Source organism: Vespa crabro, chromosome 2, assembly GCF_910589235.1.
Source record: "Vespa crabro chromosome 2, iyVesCrab1.2, whole genome shotgun sequence".
Lineage (NCBI taxonomy): Eukaryota > Metazoa > Arthropoda > Insecta > Hymenoptera > Vespidae > Vespa > Vespa crabro.
In genome coordinates this window covers 3557900-3577899 of record NC_060956.1, presented here as the reverse complement: position 1 = coordinate 3577899, position 20000 = coordinate 3557900, and the positions used below count along the sequence as shown (strand labels likewise).

Below are 20000 nucleotides of genomic sequence, written 5' to 3'. Positions count from 1 at the left end.
AGGCACTTTGAACGTAGCTATCTCCCCTTCGCCCCCGCGGCGAAAGACGACATTCCACCTCGCCGTGAACGGTATGGAAATATCGAAGGTTCTCAATTTTATTTTTCTCATTCACTGTTGTGTGTAATGTTTTTTCTTAACATGTGTGTGTGTGTGTATATGTTTTTTGCGTGTTGGCACGCGCGCGCGCGTGCACATATGCGCGTATGTACGTTTTTACGTGTATATTATTGTGTGGTGGCATTTTTTCCGTTTGTTACTTTTTTTTTTTTTTTTTTTTTTTTTCTTTTACGCATGCTATTATATGTATATGACACATTTACAATAATAACAATATGTTACTCGTCGACAATCGCCACGGTACACCTGGGCTTCCGTTAATCGGCATACGTTTTCTTATTTCTTCATCGTGTATTTATATTCATATTCATATTTATATATATATATATATAAATATATAATATATTATATATTTATATATATATATATTTATTTATATATGTATAATCCGAAAAGTTTCATGTGTGTTATCGATACTCATTGTATTTATGGCTTCATACGTAGCTTAGCTTCATTCACTTTTTGTTTTTATGTCCCTTATATATTCGTTTATCACAAAATTTCGAACGCATCATTAATATTGAACAATTCACACGTCACACTTTTCTCTCTCTCTCTCTCACTCTCTCTCTTTCTCTCTTTCTCTCTCTCTCTCTCTCTCTCTCTCTCTCTCTCTCTTTCTCGCATTAAATTAGATTTCTTTTTTTCATATTTCTTTCTTGTATCCTTTATTACACGAGGATGTAATTACTCTGTTAAGTAATAATAACGATAATAATAATCACAATAATAATAATAATCAATAATAATAATAATCAATAATAATCATATAATCATAATGATCATTATCTTAATATTTGGACTGCAATAGGCAGTACTCTTCTTGCGCAATATAAGTTAAGTTAGCATACTATTGGATGTACGAGCGTGATGTAGGGGGGGGAGAGGGGGTAGATTGTTTCTTGTTATTGTTGTTAATCTTACGCTTCTACGCTAAGATACGAGAATTCGGTTTTGTGCCCAGCATTGTGTCAATCATACGTACATATGATTAAATTAATAGAAGGAAATATACGGATATTAATTATAGTCAGAAAGCATATATGGAAAAGTTTTCTTATCGAGTAATTTAAATATATTATACTTGTTTATCAAGCTTTCTATTACATATATAATATTATGAAAAAAGGAATAATCTTAATTATTATTGGCTAAAACGTTAAAAGTATTTTGTATGATTTTTATTGAAAGGCAAAAAAAAGAAAAAAAAAAAAAATAAAAAAAAATAAAAGAAAAAAATAAAAAAAGAAAAATATCAAACGCAATAGGAAGACAATAATTGTTGCTATTCCTCTTAGAATAATTTTTAAAAAGTAAATCAACAGAATGATTGACTTAGCTGTGGCAACGAAAGAATCAATCCTTAACTGAGCGTGCTATATCAGAGGAGGTCGCAAAACTTTATATACGCAGGTAGAAATATACGAGGGTGATTTCGACGAAACAATTTTAAGATAACGTAATTGGGAACGTTGATAAAATTTGAAATGAAAAAAGAGAAAAGAAAAAAAAAGAACAAGAGGAAAGAAGAACGTATGAAAAAAGGGAGGAAGCAAAAAAAAAAAAAGAAAAAAGAAAAGAAAAACAAAAAAGAAAAAAGAAAAATCAATTATGATTCTAATGAAAAAGATTTCAACGATTAAGGATTTATTACTAGACGATAATTCATTGATACGATGGAGATAAAAAATGATATTTATAAGTGATCTTTCGAAAAATGTTTCATTCAATCACCCTCGTAAGAACGTTGCCGTATCATCCTTTCAACCTGCTTGCTTGATCATTTTCACATTGTGGCACATTTTATTTCCGTCTTCTGTTCTCGCTAGCTCTAGTTTGTTAAACGCAAACACGCCTTAAAACTCGTTAAGCTGTAGAGACGAATAAAATCGCGGATCACGGATCAGCTGCTTATTTTGCCAGTTACATCTTACATACCCGTTATAATAAAATACACATTTACAATATTACGTTAACCATAGTCGATTCGACTTAAACGCTTCGCGTAAACACGCTTCCACTCGTCTCATTTTTTCACATTCTCTCTCACTCTCACTCTCTCTCTCTCTCTCTCTCTCTCTCTCTCTCTCACTCTCACTCTCACTCTCACTCATTCTCTCGCTCGCTCTCGCATGTTTAATTATATGTACAAGTTTCGAAAATTGATTAAGAGTTCTGATATCCCTCTCTCTCTCTTCGCGCCATTATAAAAAATTGTGTTTCGTTTCATCGTAGACTTAATTTTTAACACTTTCCTCCTTGTGTCGCGTGTCTCCCCTCCGACTCTTAAAATTAAGCTCATCCGACCTCAAAAGCTCTTCTCTCTAACAATTCATCTTATATATCGGCGATTCCTCGAGCCCTCACGATGATGTGTTGCACTCTCGCTATCTATCGTGTACAACTATTTAAAAATATCTCCGTAGTCGATCGTGTGGTCCATCACAGATAGTTCCAGTGTGTCGGAGGTACATCATACGAGATACGGTTACGCCGTGCTGTGTGAGACGAAAAAAAGACGTGCACACTTTCAAAGATTCTCCCTATAATTATTATTTTCATTAATCGTCGCGTCCGTTAGAGCATTAGAACGTATTTAACAAGAGTTTTGTTTTATTTCTTTTTCTTTTCTTCACCTCCCCCCCGTTCTCTTTTCCACTCTTCCATTTTCTTCTCTTTTTATTCCCCTTTCTCTCTCTCTCTCTCTCTCTCTCTCTCTCTCTCCTTTTTTTATTCTATTTACACTCACTTTCCTTCTTTTCCTTATTTGTTTTTTTTGTTTTTTTTTTCTTTTTTAATTTTTTCTTTTAATATTAACACACACCAAAAGAGATGAACGCTCGTGTCTCAACGGATTCCCTCGGATCGGTAATTATCTCCTCGACGAATCCACAAAAAGATCGTGCTTATTATATTCGTGATATCTCGTCGAAAAAATAAGAAGAGAGAAAAAAAAAGAAAAAGAAAACGTTGGAACGTTAATATATAATAATGCGCAAATATATTATATTTACATTCCATCGAGGCTCATATCGTTCCAAAAATCGAGAATTTTAATACTTTTTTTTTTTTTTTCTTTTACTCGAGAAGGAGAAGAACGACGAGAGAGTACGCGATTATACTTGTTTAAGGCATTATGTCAGTTCTTCATCTCGAGAGATCTTATTAGTCGCCATTGTAATCGTTCTTCGCAGTTTGCGTTCCCCTTGGCAGTGGGCGAAGAATAATGGAAGAAAATTCCGAAACAACATGGTGGATCCTTTCGATCGTCGTCGATCTTTCGCCATTTTATCGGATCTCGAGACACTATGTTACGCTTCAACGTTACTTTCCTTTCCTTTCCTTTTCTTTTTTCATTCTTTTTTTTTTTTTTGTACAATTTAAGAAAAAAGAGACAACACCCGGCCTCGATCAATCCTTCAGGTATCGTAGGAAAAAGATCTTTCTAGATGACGATCGTACGGAGGATTCGAGAGGATTATAGCCAAAAAGGCTAAGAGAATCCGTTGGATCGAGAATTCTTGGCTTGTTGTTGTTATTGTTGTTGTTGTTGTTGCTGTTGTTGTTTTTATTGTTGTTGCTGTTGTTATTGTTAATGTTGTTGTAGGATGAGAACGAGCGTAGGATCGGGGGCCGAACGGTACTTCGCGCTCGACTTTGAACCGCGGCCCCGTGTGTCATACGGGCTCTTCCCTCTTGATGTTGATATTTTGCGAGGCGCAAAAGTCGCGCGTAAAGGGTATACAATTGAAGAGCTTGCAGACCTCGCACTCGTAGACGGGAACGTTGTAGAAGAGAGTAAGAAGGAGAACGAAGAGACCGACTATGAGCACGAGGCAAACCCAAATAAGAAAGATTTTACGACGTCTATCGTAGTGCCCGAAAGATATGAAAGGCATGAAGGCGTAAGCCGCAAGGAAGCCGAAGATAAAGCCAAAGAGGTGAGCATAGTTGTCGATCCATGGTAAAACACCGAGTATTAGGAGACCCAAAAGTATGCAGATTAACTTTGAAAGTGCTCGCCTTGGATGTTTCAGCATTGGCCAGCAATGCAGGACCTCGACGACTAGAGTGGCGAGCAATGCAAAATGTGCTCCAGCTGGACCAACCTGAACAATAAAAATCGATTATATATTCTCTTGTTATAGTTTCGTTTTTTATTAAATTTAAATGTATGAGAAATTATTTTATATTACCTCCGCTCTGTAAGGAACGAATATCGCACTGGCCAAATTTCCAGCTAACGCGCCCACGAAGTAGATCAAAGCGATACGCAACGAGCCCGTTAGCTTCTCCAAGTCTCTCATCAAGAAATATTGAATCAGTAGAGTTATAGCCAGGTGTAGAATTCTAAAAGATGACACGTTTAAATCCATACGATCGGTTAGGCATGAAGGGATTACAAAAAAAGGATAGCGATACTACCCAGCATGAAGGAAGGTCGTAGTGAATAATCTATAGAACTGATCTGGCCATTCAGGATGGAGGAATGGTATCATACCGCAAACGTCGTGGAGGCATTCGACTTGGGAGCACAAGGATGCTTCCTCGTGAAAATAACCACCGACAAAATCACAATACTCCTTCGTTGTTATTCGACACATTCCATGAATACCGATACAGCAAGGATGTCCTATCACCTCACAAACCATGTGCTCCGCCATTTTATCTTTGTATCGACCGATCGGAAAATTTCCATTTCCTCTTTGATTCAAATTTTTACTATTGAATTGAAAAATTCATTGAATACCTTAACTCTTTTAATATTAAATATTTACGAGAAATTATTTGATTCGTGATCATTTTCATACTTACTTGTAGCGCTGACTGAATGGATTAGTTTTTCGACAGATGGGCCATTTAGTGATATCATCTGGCCATTCGTATGGGGCTATGCTAGCTGGAGCATCACAAAATTTTGGGTCCAAACCACAAACGGATCCACTTATTCGTCCACCAGGTCCACTGTCTCCAGGGCCCCATTTTTTCCAGGTCGATATCGTGTTCTATATATATATATATGGCTATGTATATATGTATGTGAATATATATATATATATGTGTGTGTATATATATATTTTTTATTTTTATATTTTATTAAATTACTATACTTATAGATTACTCCTCGTAAACACTTACAAAGAAAAAATTATATATTTTGAAGATTGAATAATATTTACTTAATTATATTCAACTTTACATTAATATTGATAATAATCATAGAATTTTAAAAAGGGGCAATGAAAAAGATTAATAATAAAGAAAATTTGTTCGAATCTAAATATAAATTAACGTGCAATGAATGCATGCTTAATGGCCCATTAAATTTACCGTAATCGTTGATTTCAATCCTCGGACCAGTTGGTTTAGTAAAAAAAAAAAAAGTAGAATTTATATTATCGATATGATCTTTATAGGATAAAAGGGAATATGTATTTGAAATAATTAGATGATCGAGCATAAAATCAAATTGAACTCACTGAACAGTCGGCTTTACTCGATTGCACACAACCGGAATCATCGTTTCTTATACAGCAAGCGGTATCGCGTTCTCTTTCTCTCCAAATGTCGATCTCCTTCAAAATCTTAATATCTCGGCGCATACACGGAGCAAATTTTGCACCAAGATGTATCAGATCGGCGGCTCTTGGTCCGAGCCAGAAATTTGCAGGCTCTTGATAATCGACTTCTTGTAACGACAAGCTCGTTACCAAAACCTACAAATCGATAATAAATATTAATTCATTTCATTTCATTTTCAATCTCACGTATATATGAACGTGTTAATATTTTCGCGTAGAAAAGAAAAAAAAAAAGAAAAACAAAAATAAATAAAAAAAGAAAATAACAAGAACAATCGTCACATATCTAACGCGTGATCGTAAGAAAGAGACAAAAAAACAAAAAAAAAAAAAAAAAAAAAAAAAAAAAAAAAAAAAAAAAATGTTCCATTAAAAAAAAAAAAGAAAGAAAAAGAAAAAGAATGTATCGAGAAAGAATAGAAATGAATTCGAGAAACGAAGATAGAATTCAAAATTCTATCTAGCGTATAAATGGTTGCATACATGCGGACGCACATATATGTACATACATATATACATACATAGACAGATAAAAACACAAAAAGATACGAAGGATCGCGATAGAAATGGAGCAAATCGAGGTACGATGACGTTGAATAACACGACGACCGTAGAACCTCATGATTATTTATAGGGAGACGATTTGCCGTGCGCATACACGACGGCACGCGCGGTTTGCATAACATTTGCAATCTATCAATTATCGAATATAAAGTTTTATTTGGGATTGCCTGGGTCAACGATTCTATACACCTTGTGGTTATGTACGTATGTATGCACGTACATATGTATATCTGTATAATATATACATAGGTTCTCGCGAAACATCAATTTCGTTTAACAGTCAAATAATTTTATGTTTTTATTACTCTCTACGACATTAATAATAGCGTTACTCAATGAATCGTTCATAATAATCTCTATTGTTTACCGTTTCCTACAATATGGTATAAATTATTTATTTATTTATTTATTTATTCATTCTTTTCTTTTTGAACTCTGTATAAAATCAATTTTCTTTCTTTTTTTTTCGTATATTAAAAAGATCAATTATATATATAAATATCAAGTAAAAAATTAACTTTTCGATATAAAGTAATAATTGATTTTGTATATATATATATATATATATATATATATATATATATATATATTGTATATATATATATATGTATATATATATACAATCTTATATATATATATATATATATATATATATATATATTGTATATATATATATATGTATATATATATACAATCTTATATATATATATATATATATATATATATATATATAAGAAATAAGAAATAAGATATATGTATATGAATGTACGAATTTGAAAATACACGACGATATAACTTACTCTCGCTGATCTATGATTAAGTTCCATCCCAACAGGTCCGAAGCCATAACAAGCTAAAGATATTATCAGAATGAGAACTTGCACGGTCGTGATCCAATATGTAAAATAAGGTCTGTGATCCTCGAAATCGTCCAGTTGCTTTCTTACTTCCGGTTTGTTGGTTATACTCTTCCGAAAGGATCTCCTGAAAATATACGAGGGAGAAAAGAATTTAAGGATCTATCTATCTTCTTCTTTCTTTCTTTCTTTCTCTTCCTCTCTCTCTCTCTCTCTCTCTCTCTCTCTCTCTCTCTTTCTTTCTATTTTTCTCTCTTTCTCTTTCTCGGTACTTTTACGTCAAGTCTACCCAGTACTATTAAACCGACGAACGTTGCCGCTGACATTTCGTGACATTTAATAAAATGTCGCGGACTCGTATCAATCATTCTCCGTGTCAAAGATGACATTTGATGTCGCACCTGGGTACTATTATTATCCACCTTGAAATTCTAGCATTAAACGAGTCATTCGTCCATCTCTCTCTCTCTCTCTCTCTCTCTCTCTCTCTATTTCTTACAATACGAGAAATGTATGGTTATTAAATTTGTTTAAAAAAAACAAGTGATTAACTATAATACCTCTTGAATCATTATCATCATCTGCATCATTTTCATCATCTTCATCATTATCGTCATCGTCATTGTCATTGTCATCGTCATCGTCATCGTTATCATTATCATTATCGTCATTATCATCGTCACTGTTATCACGAAGACAATGTCGATCGCAAGTTGTTAGAAGTTTACTTTATGATTATTACGTCACAATGTCTCTTGTGACGTGGAAGCACGAAACCAAAGTATACTAACTTTGAGATTCAATTTTGAATTGGTACAAACAGCTCTTTCCATTAATATTTATTTATGCATGAGATTCTTGAGTCTTGCACCGGAGAGGTCCTTGTTTCATAGAAAGCTGTGCTTTCTCTCTCTCTCTCTCTCTCTCTCTCTCTTTATCTTCTCTTTCTATGTACGTTGCTTAGTACATAGAACTAACTTTGTTAAACGAACGGTGAAAAGTGAACGAGCGTTTCGTGTGAATAATATTTTTAGGTCATTTTCAAGAATTCGTTCTTATTATATTTGTCATATAATGATTGTAAATCAAATTATTTATATAAATATTTGTATAATACAAAAAAGAAATAAATAAATAAATAAATAAATAAATAAATAAATAAATAAATAAATAAATAAATAAATAAATAAATAAATAAATATATATATATAATCATAAATAATATAATAATCAAAATATATATTCTGTCATAATGAAATTATTTATATAAATATTTGTATAATAGAAAATTAATAATATATATATATATTATACATTTTATATATTTGATTATAATTGAAATTATATATATATATATATAATTTGATTTGTTTGAAGCGTTCAAAATTTGTTAGTATAGTTTTAACGAAAATGATTAATAATTTTAATGAAAATAAATATGATCGGATGTACATACCCGAAAAATCGACCAACGATTCCCATGCCATATTGCCGTCGATTACTATTATCAAAGACACGGTCGATGGTACTAGGGGAGATTCTTGTACCACCGGTCATTTCCCTTCTCAGAGTTACACTATCGTCTTGCTGCATCCTTGTGTCCTCTCTCAATGGGCCGTCGTATTTCGACCTGCTCCAACTTGTCTTTCTGTAATTTCTTTCGTTGTAAAGAGTATACATCGTGTGCTCGACCTCGTGATATAGTTTTATTAAATTTCCATACAAATGAAAATGGATTTTCAATGTATTCATCGAACGTAGATGGATAGAAGAAAAGTTTATCAATTTATCGATATTAATTATTATTTCTCGACGACGAGCACACGTAGGACCTAATAAAAGCGTGATCTAAATCTAATCATAAAACTTTTGTGTATCACTCCATCTCATGTAAATTAAATATTGAACAATTTTTTTTTTTTCTTAAATATCAATATAATCAATTTTAGATTTTACCTTGAAGTATAATGGTCCCTCGTGACCTGATGAGGTCTCCTAACTTGTCCGTCGATCGTACTTCTCTCCTCATTTTGCTGCGCGAATCTGCAATGGACGTTAATCAATCTTTTTCATTCGATTATTTTTTCCCAAAAGTAATCGAAAACAATATTCGATTACGAACTATTAAATGTCCGATAAAATTAGATAAGAAAGGAGAGAACGAAGGAAGAAAGGAAGGAAGGAATGAACAAATGAATGAACGAAGGATTCGAATCTGACGATACCTGACCAATTCCTCGCTCGTCTCACGTTCGTTCGTTGAATCTCGAATTTCAATCTTGCCATCGACATCCTCAGCTTTAGTCAATCCCCCAGCAGTCTGTTCGATTTGCGTTTGGGTTTGTTGCTGACTCGTTGTCAAAGCTGGCGGCGGTAATGGCGGTGGCGGAGGCGGCGGTCTTTCAAAAAAGGATTCTTCTTCTTCCTGGCCGTTTTCCGGGGATGATACGCCCTCTGTCCTTGACAGATAGGCAATTACGCTTGGCGGAAAGCTTCGAGATTCTGGCCTCGTTCGAGATCTTTCTCTTGGACGTTGTCTCGTCAGTGACTGTGAAATGGAAAGGAAAAAAAAAAAAAAAAGAAAAAGAAAAATTTAATCAATAGCCCAACGATAATAATCAAAGATCCATTGAAAATAATAAGTTTGGTTTATTCGTTTCAAAAAAAAAAAAGAAAAAAGAAAAAAAAAGCATTTTATTACTTTCAAGTTTTACGTATATTATTTTCATTTTTTCTATAATGTACGTATAAGTCGTTAGGTGCCGAGCGGCACTTTTAATTTGTACCAATAACCGCTAGATGGTACTGACTCGATGCTCTCGATCGATATATCGATCGAAGAATCGCGAACGCGTCGCGCCATATTTAAATTTTTAATTTACAACGAGGAACAATGTTTAATGTGTAATTAAAATTAAAAATTTTAATATGACATAGGGAGAGTTTTGAGAAACTTGAATCGTCGAGATATATTTTTTAACGACAATTAAAGGTTACAAACGCGCACCATTCTAGAGATAAAATTATGATAAGGATATATATGTAAGACTTTTTTTCCTTCTCTCTCTCTCTCTCTCTCTCTCTTTCTTTCTCTCTCTTATGTCGGTTGTGTTACAGTCTTCTGTAATACGCAAGTGAAAGTATCGTAATCATTTTCCGACGATGCACGAAAGCCGGCAAATTACAAGGTTACGCTCGTATTCGTAGAAAGTTATCGGGCTTTATGTCGTTTTTAACGAGCTTAAGCGCCTCTAACCGCATATCAAGCGAGTTCCTACGCGAACTAGAGGTTATTTCCCTTTGAAAGGGTAGCACGATATTCCCTTTTAGAAATTCCTCGAATTGCACGTTCTCGAAGCACAGATTCACTGGACGATAACGTCTTTCCTCATTTGAAATACTTGTTTTCCTAGAGAAAGATAGAGATATAGAGATAGAGATAGAGATAGAGATAGAGATAGAGATAGAGAGAGAGAGAGAGAGAGAGAAAGAGCAAACATATCTCGAGATTTTTAATTAACCTTACAAATGCAACTGCACAGACCTTTTACAACTTACCAATCACGAAATCCTCGGTATATTCACGTGCATTCGTGCGAAATCGCCCAAGTTATCATAAATGCAAGTAACGTTTTGATAGTTCATTTTTAAGGAAAACTACTTTTACGAGGAGTTGCTTGAAATTTAATAAGTCCGAATGTTTCGAGTTCGTTTCGTTTAGAATGAAAATTCTTTTGTTAAATGCTCGAAGTATTCGAGCAAATCATTCGTATAAGTTAATTTCTCTCTCTCTCTCTCTCTCTCTCTCTCTCTCTCTTTCTATCTCTCTTTCTCTTTCTCTCTCTTTGATGATGATTACCGTGTTCATTCAACGGCTAATAATTCCACTGAAACGTTCATTTTATCATTGAACAGATTATAAAGACAATAGTTTAAAAATCAACTCTCCATGGACTATATAATGATAGCTCGATTATTCATCCAAGCTCATCGTCCTTTAACATGGCCGACTGTATACGTCCATTACAGTCACGAATCTATAATAGTATTATCGCGTTGGCTGCTAATTTCGAGAAGCCGGAACGTCATTCATTGATATTAACTTATGGGCTTTCACGTCGATTGGCGATGCATGGCGAACACAGGTAACAATTGATCGGAGGCCCTTCACGGTAATGTGATTTTACAACGATCGTTAATGAGCTTGTGAATTATTTTATCTAATTATCTCTGTAATTATTTATAACGCGTAACGCATTTATAATCAATAGTGCAATAGTTCAAGGTTCATTAATTGGGAGTACCAATGGTGCACGAATATAATACCTTTTTCATCGGAGTTATTATTATTATTATTATTATTATTATTATTATTATTATTATTATTATTAATATTATTATTATTATTATTATTGTTAGCATGTTATATGTCTTTAATCATTTTCATTATGGTTCTTTATGAAAATATTGTTAAGCATACGCAGTGATTGAATAAGATCTAAATCTGTTTGAAAATTATCATAATCAAAAGCGACAACGAGCTAAAGCTTCGCGAATTCTTGTAATAATTATTATTACGACGAAGTTCGTTGTTGTCGTCGTAGTCGTCGTTGTCGTCATCATCGTCATCGTCGTCGTCGTCGTCGTAGGTTAATATCGATTTGTTTGTTAAGCGCGTAGGTTCGTTCGTGCGTTCAAGTTATATTGCGATCCAGTCGTGTTTAATACCCACGATCGGCTTTTATCTTTCATACACATCCCTAGTTATAAACGTGTTATACGATTATAACGTAACGTTGCTCTACTACTAACGTTATAAATGCAATGTCGAAGTAGCATCTAAGCCAGCTTAAGTTCTATTACCGATATTATCCAGTATGAATTTCGAATATAACGCTATATTGAGCATCGATTATCAACCTTGAACGAAGAATCATCAATAGAAATGAAAAACATTTCTATGACAAAAATTTTTGATAAAATATATCATTTCTAAGGTTAATTCGAATTTACTATTTCTGTTTAGATTTGATACTCCATTTTCGTACATCATTTGAATAACACACACACACACACACACACACACACATATATATATATATATATATATATGTATATCTAAGGAGAATAGACTAAGTTTCTACGGTCTGTAATGGGCAGACAATGACAAGTACAGTAGTGGAAGTATACGATTGGTCAGACTATTTCTGTCAGTGGCATGTTCTCGACAGCTTGCTAAGTTCGTCGACTTCCTTAGTGAGAAATTTACGTAATACTTATCTATTATATATACATTATCATTGATTAAATAATACGATAAGAAAAGGAATAATTAACGTTTGCAAATAATAAATGATTTTTTGTCGAAAAAAAAAAGAAAAGAAAGAAGAAAAAGGAAGAATAGACTTGAAAGGTTTCTATTTTTCGGTCTTTCTTATTTAACGATCCTTTGATAATCGTTTAGTTTTTATGTCAGGTAAATTTGTATTCCATTAAAACGGTACTTTATTTATTTATCAAGATCGCCATTCGGCCCTTCAACAAATATTTGTCTTTCACTATAGTCGAACGTTGCTTCGTGTCATTCGCAACTTTTTCTCGATTCTTCTTTTTTCTTTCTCTCTCTCTCTCTCTCTCTCTCTCTCTCTCTTTTCTCTTTCCCATTTCGCGTGTTTCTCCTATCTTTTTTCTGGATTAAACTAAAAGCAATCTATTATTGTATGTGTGCTATGTTAACAATCATAAAGCAAAACTATGTGTGTATATATATATATATATATATATATATATATATGTATATATATATGTACATAGGATGGTAAAATATAATTTAACAGGACGTTCGTTCATTTGAATTCATAATGTACAGCCTTCGGCATATTTGCGTTCGATCGAGCGTATATGATTATATGGGAAAACTGTTATTCGAGCTAGACTCTCGCTCGATTATGATAACTTTGCGTTGCGTTGCATTGCATTGGATTGCATTGCGTTATCTTGCTTACGACGATATTATAATAAGCTTATTTATACTTGACATTTTTCACATGTATTCAATTATATCGTTACGATATAAATACAAACATAACGCGAAAGTATTTAAAAATCTTTCAATATTATATGATTAAGATAAATCTAATCGCACGGTACAACGTTTGAATTTCTATTATATAGGTCACGTTTCGATGTTTGAACTGTTTATTGCATAATAGAAATTCTAATGATTGTAAGTAAACGATTAAAAAAGAAGAAAAACAAATTCATTTCACCGTTCACTTCGTCGGAATAATTTACATTAACGCGTAAATTATAATTCTGATGAACATATATACAATGTGTATTAAATAATTCTTAAAGAAGAAATATATATATATATATATATATATATATATATATATATATAAAAAGAGAAAAGTAGCATTAGAAAGTAATTAATTATTAATAATAATAAAATCATTAATCATTTTGTTTTCGTAAATTTTTAAAAACTGCTCATCATATTTCTCCAATTCGAATATAAAATTTTCTATAATTTCTCTTTATGATTAAATTTAAGATAAATAGGTCTAAAAGAAAAAAAAAAAAAAAGAAAGAAAAGGATAATTTGTTCTATTTAATTTGCAATAATTTGAAATATTGAATTATTGTCTATAAAACGTTTATTCATAGGGATCTGATATAATGCGAATGTACGATATATAATATTATTTTGAAAATAAGAAGATGAAAATCTTAGCTGTCTGTCTTAAATTTGACGTAGAGAATATTACTCGTATAATATATCAAACAAGAGCATCGTTTCCACCATTTTGTAATTTTCATTGATATCTAAAGTATCGCAAGATTCATTCTAATCTCTTTACCGTGTGGGAGTAAAGGATATTCGTAACTACTGGCAAACACAAACATACGAGAAGGAATTACGTCGGTAGTAGAGAGTTAGAGAGAGAGAGAGAGAGAGAGAGAGAGAGAGAGAGAGAGAGAGAGAGAGAGAGAGAGAGAGAGAGAGAGAGAGAGAGAGAGAATGGTTCTGCACAATGGCTACTTCGAAAATTTATAGATCTCTGCTCGATCCGTGCGTGCTGCGTGCCGCTTTTCAATTAAATACGACAGGCAGTAATTCTCCGTGTGGACTATCTTTTCTCTTTTTCTCTCTCTCTCTCTCTCTCTCTCTCTGTCTCTCTTTCTCATTCACTCACTCTTTCCAATATATACATATGTGTATATGTGCGCATGTGCGCGCGTGTATATATGAGTGCGCATGTCGAGACACTCAGAGAATACATATGATAGTTTTCACGAGAAATGTTCCTTTTTTTTTTCTCTCTCTCTCTCTCTCTCTCTCTCTCTTTCCCTTTCTCTCTATTTTTTTTTCTAGACGAGATATATTCTCTGTGAAAACTAATTTTTCTATGGTTCGGAAGATCTCTGATCGAACGATCTAGGGTGATCGTGACTTTTATGAGAAATAGAGCAAGAGCGATGGATGAGAGATATAAAAAGAAAGGGAAAGAGAGAGAAAGAAAGAAAGAAAGAGAGAGAGAGAGAGAGAGAGAGAGAAAAGGAAAAAGTGTTTTCGAAAGTAGGAAAAACGTGTTTCAAAAATGTATTCCATTCTCTGACTTTTATTATTTATTTCTCTTTTTCTATCTATCTCTTTCTTTTTCTTTATTTCTTTTCTTTTTTATTTTTTTCTTTTTATTTCTTTTTTTTCCCTTTTTCTTTTTTTAATACACCGACGAACAATTCGCAAAGGAAGTAACAAGAATACGTCAAAATATTCATGAACGTTGCGCAGAAGTTGCGACAAGGATTACGTTGTTGGTTTGTCTTGATATTCTCTTAGTTTCTCTCTCTCTCTCTCTCTCTCTCTCTCTCTCTCTCTCTCTCTCACATCTTCGCAACGCATGTTTTCTCGGTAAATTTACACACATGCGTGCATATCAAATCTCGAGGGAACCGACCGTAGTTATATCGTAGATACATATTATACAGAAACGTTTCCTACGGGATGCATCATGGGGATATAGCACGAGTTGGTATAATAGATAGATATGTACATATACTGGGGGAAAAAGAGAGAGAGAGAGAGAGAGAGAGAGAGAGAGAGAGAGAGAGAGAGAGAGAGAGAGAGAGAGAGAGAAAGAGAGAAAGAGAGAGATAATGACAGGACAGAAATAAACATAGAGAGAGACAGACAGGCAGATAGTCAGAAAGACAGGACAGGAATAGACAGAGAGAAAGAGAGAGAGACAGAAAGAACAATTGACAGACAGAGAGCAGAAAGAGAGAGAGAGAGAGAGAGAAAGAAAGAGAGAGAGAGAGAGAGAGAGAGAGAGAGAGAGAGAGAGAGAGAGAGAGAGCAAATTTTTCGAAACGTCAGATTTGAAAAAATATGATGGTCCACAAACTGGTTTGGAATATGTTTTTACCGTATATTCCATGTACATTATATTTTTATAAATAGGAGGACAACATTTTCGTGTCCACGAGAACGACAGCCGTACACGGAGATAACGCTTCTGTAATTTTCCTCTCTCTTTCTTTCTCACTCCCATTGCTACGTCCGGTAATAAAGTGATTAAAAATTATGGCCGCGTGTTGCGTGGGAAATTTAACGTGCCGGCGTGTGCTTTACTACGAGATAAAAATTTGAAATTGGAGCTCCTCGGTGTTTCGCGGACTTTTCGATGTTATCATATCGCCCATGCGTGTTTATGTGTGTGTGTGTATTTCGTGTTTAAATCTCTTCCCCAATTATTTTTTTTCAAACCTACCTACCCATCTTTCTCTCTCTCTCTCAACCCTTCCTCTTTTTTTTTCTCTTCTAAGAGAGAAGAGTTTAATATAAAACTATTTGAATTACTTAACTATTCTTTTTCCTTTTCTTCTTTTTTTTTTTTTTTCTTTTTCTTTTTTTTTGGAGTGGACGCTGTGAGACGAGGGGACGAGATGGGGAGGAGGATGGAACGAGGACTTTTTCTCTCGTTCTCATTTACGTTCGTTAATTTAACGTATCGTAATATTGCATTAAAGTTTCAACAAAAGAGAAAAAGAATAAAATGATATGAAGAAAGGAAAAAAAAAAAAAAAGAAAAAAAAGCCACAGAAAAAAAGGACAAAAAAGAAAATTATTTGGCCTTTCGTTTATACGACCTCATTATCTTTCACATCAATTAAGTTACTAATTTTTTCGTTCATATAATTATAATTGTATAATATTTTACGCGAACTTATTTAAAATGTTTATCGTGAAAACTTTTTCCGAAATAATAATTATTTCATTATATGTACGTACGCATTTACATATACATATAAATGAATATCTATTTATTTGTAAATATCTAAGTATTTAACGTACACGATATATCCTTTGTTAAAAACGTGCACGTATCTCTCTCGCGTCTAGTAATATCGCGAATTAATTGTTTTAGTGTCCTCTCGTAAAATAGTAATGTCACCTGGATCTTAAATTACTCGTCGTCGTCATCGTCGTCGTCGTCGTCGTCGTTGCCCTGCACCCACCTCTCCACCCCCTTGTCCCATAAATTTCATTTTCCACTATCTCACATTCATCTAACCATCTCACTCACACTTACGTCCTTTGATCCATGATCTTCGGAGTCACAGCATACTTCTCTCACGTTCGTTTCATTCGCGTTACTAAATACTACGAAGTCGGAAGAGATGGCAGTTAATATTTCTCTCTATTTCTCTCTTTGTTCCTCTCTCTCTCTCTCTCTCTCTTTCTGTTACTTTACTTATTCGTTTATTTCTCCATTCATTTTCTCATTCCCTTCGTTCGTTTGTCGTCAGGATGAATTTTTACGAATTTTTCAAAGATTTATCGTGCGTAAATTCAACACGACGAGTTTGAGCCTTCTCGTTGTTCGTAATTATTAACGTAAAGCTCACGGACAAAATCTGATCGGATAGAAAGTTTCACGGTGGGAATTCGATATTCCTCATTCGATAGTGTAATGCTCGTACAGTCGTGATGATAAATCGCTTCGCAACAACGTCAAGATAAAATATCAAAGATCGTTCATTTAATAGAAATCACTTTGTTGGCTATGTCGGGTATTCTGCAAATATTCTGAAAAAAATTTTTAATCCCTATGTCTGATCTCTATCACGTTGAAATATTCTTTTCCTTTTCATTTTTCTCTTTCTTTCTTCCTGTTTTTTTTTTTCTTTCTTTAGTCTTCTTTTCTTTGTTTCTTTCTTTTTTTTTTTCCAAGAAAAAATTCAGAAATAAATTTAAATAAGAATCGATTCATATCCCTTCATTCCTTTGCAATTTCATTATTCTTATCTCATTTTTATCGCTTATATCTTTGCGAATCTTACACAAATTATAAGCGGCGCGGATAAAAAGGGAAGAGGAAAACAAAAGAAAAAAAAAAAAAAAAAATATCAAAAAGAATTGAAACGTCAAAAAGAAAAGAAAAGACGTGTCAAAGATTTTTTTCATTATGTTCAAAAAGTTAACAAAACAAGAATCTAATTAGGTGATCTGGATAATTTGTCGATCGTTTATGAAAGTTAATGTTCTTCGTAATGTGTAATCGTACGCTAAAAGCAACATGATAACGAAATTGTACGAGGAGAAATGATAATCGGGGAGAAGTTATAGTGACAAAAAAAGAGAAATAGAGATAGTTAGAGAGAGAAAGAGAGAGAGAGAGAGAGAGAGAGAGAGAGAGAGAGAGAGAGAGAGAGAATACAGGAGACAGAATAAGAGAACGAGAAAATGAGAGGTGGAACGAAGTTTATGCGATTGTAAAACCAAATGGAATTTCATTTCGAGTTGGTTCCGTAGAAATTAACATTGGTACTGTTTATTGCACCGTATCGATCGTAGAAGCGTACCAGGATTTCGTCGTCGTACTACCTGTGTGCGTTACAATATGCAACGCGATCGTTAATTGCATTATCGATCGTTTCGGAACCAACCAACGTGCTCGTTCGCAAATTAAGCGTCATTGCATCTCGAAAAGCGGCGGGAACGTTAAATGAAAGAGAGAAAAAAAGGAAAGGAAGGTAGAAAAAGAAAGAATTAACAATAACGAATAACGAAAGAAAAGAGAAAAAAAAAACATAGCGAGCCGTTTAATAATTTTAACATTAATAAAAGAACGTTTCTCTTATTTAGTTCACTTCAACGAATAATTATTTCAGGAAATTCATCTTTATCCTTCTTTTCGTTTAATAATCGATGTTTTTGTAATTGGAAATAATAATAATAATAATATTTTAATAATAATAATAATAATAATAATAATAATAATAATAATAATAATAATAATAATAATAATAATAGAAAGAGAAAAAGAAAAGATAAAGAAGAAAAACGTGGAGAGAAGAAAAGAAAAAGGGGAAGGTAGAAGAAAAATAACTTTCGAGTCTGCGCTTTTAAAAAGAATCGCTCACGATTTAAAGTTTCACAGTCTCTCTTTTCTAGTATTTATCCGTAACGTCGAGTCCTTAATTAGTACGTTTGCGTCAGGCTAATTACTTGGCCACGAGTTCATAAATACTTCGGTACGATGCCGCTATTATTCTGCTTTCGTAACAGCGATTTTCGTTAAAAAAGTAGCTTTGTGTATATCTAATATGTAAATTTATATATAATATATACTATATAATATATAATATATAATATATATATATATATCTCTCTCTCGCTTAAATTTTGTATTCTCTATTTCTCTTTTGCACTTCTTCTCTCTTTTCATTGGCTTCTTCTAGCAACCCTCTGGAGACTAATTCTTTCTAACCGAAGAGCCTTAGTAATGCGACGCACCACCACCACCACCATCACAACCACTACCACCACCTACAGCCGTTTAACCGATTCGGCTCGCTATTCCTGAATTATTAACACACTAAAACGTTAGCAAGAAAATGGTGGATAATTAAGGAACGCTTTACCAAGAATTCCTTCCTCCATTTTTTTTCTTTTTTCATTTTCCTTTTTCTCCTTTTTTTCTTTTTTTTTTTTTAATTTCAACTTAGCTCCTTTGACTAGTCGTAAATAAGTCCGGTCCTTGCCATCAAACGAATTTGTGTGCCTTTGTAAAAATATATTTCTCTTTCTCTCTCTCTCTCTCTCTTTCTCTCTCTCTCTCTCTCTATTATACTATGTAATTATTATAATTATTATAGATTTGATAGATCTTTTTCAGCGTGTTCTTGTAAATTATATATCTTTAATATCAACAATATAAGCGAATACTCGCGGTAGATAAAAATTTAACATTGAATTTATCTTTTTCTTTATTTCATTTATAAATTAATATTATAATTATTAACATTTAGAACGTACGTTCGAAAATGACCCGTCATAACAATTATCTTCATATCCGTAATATGTCAGCTTAATTATAAGAATATATCCAAACGGTGGTTGAATATAATAATATCATCCAACCGTTTTAAAGGATCACTTTTGGTGGTCCTTCTCGAGAAGATTAATAACATTATCCGTCTGAAAATCCCGTTGGATTATCTCCGATTGTGACTCGTATAAAATTACTATTCCCATCGATATTGAGATAATAAATGAAATTATCACGAATATTCGATATGATATCGATTGATTTTACGATTCCCCTTTTTTTCTTATCTTTTCTATCTTTTTCTTTTTATTATTTTTTTTTTTCCTTTTTGTTCACACGAATTCAATTGAAATTCATTTATACATTTAGATACATACATATTTTATTCGAGAGACGAAAATTGAGTTGGGCAGAGTCGATCGATAATAACTACGATGTCTTAGGAAAATCCATTTGTCTGATTTATCAAATTAATTTAAGCCGTTTTAAATGGTCCAAGACATATGTATGTATACCAACTATCTAGAGTTTAGGAA

The 20000-nt window shown here is 33.1% G+C and overlaps 1 protein-coding gene across 7 annotated transcripts in view; it reads right to left on the bottom strand.

The window, feature by feature from the left end:
• LOC124422064 overlaps window positions 1–20000 on the bottom strand; it is a 243829-nt gene that overhangs the window by 100 nt on the left and 223729 nt on the right. For 3 of the 7 annotated variants that reach the window (XM_046957981.1, XM_046957980.1, XM_046957983.1), the window contains exons 9-18: window positions 9349–9671; window positions 9080–9166; window positions 8580–8780; window positions 7067–7250; window positions 5601–5837; window positions 5452–5478; window positions 4936–5126; window positions 4546–4842; window positions 4317–4470; window positions 1–4229 (exon numbers count right to left, since the gene is read on the bottom strand). The exon at window positions 1–4229 is cut by the window's left edge and continues 100 nt beyond it. In XM_046957981.1, coding sequence (XP_046813937.1) covers window positions 3798–4229; window positions 4317–4470; window positions 4546–4842; window positions 4936–5126; window positions 5452–5478; window positions 5601–5837; window positions 7067–7250; window positions 8580–8780; window positions 9080–9166; window positions 9349–9671 — 2133 coding nt within the window. In that variant the 3' untranslated portion in view covers window positions 1–3797. The remainder of the gene's footprint in view (window positions 4230–4316; window positions 4471–4545; window positions 4843–4935; window positions 5127–5451; window positions 5479–5600; window positions 5838–7066; window positions 7251–8579; window positions 8781–9079; window positions 9167–9348; window positions 9672–20000) is intronic. The other 4 variants (XM_046957984.1, XM_046957985.1, XM_046957986.1 and 1 more) reach the window with 4 other exon arrangements.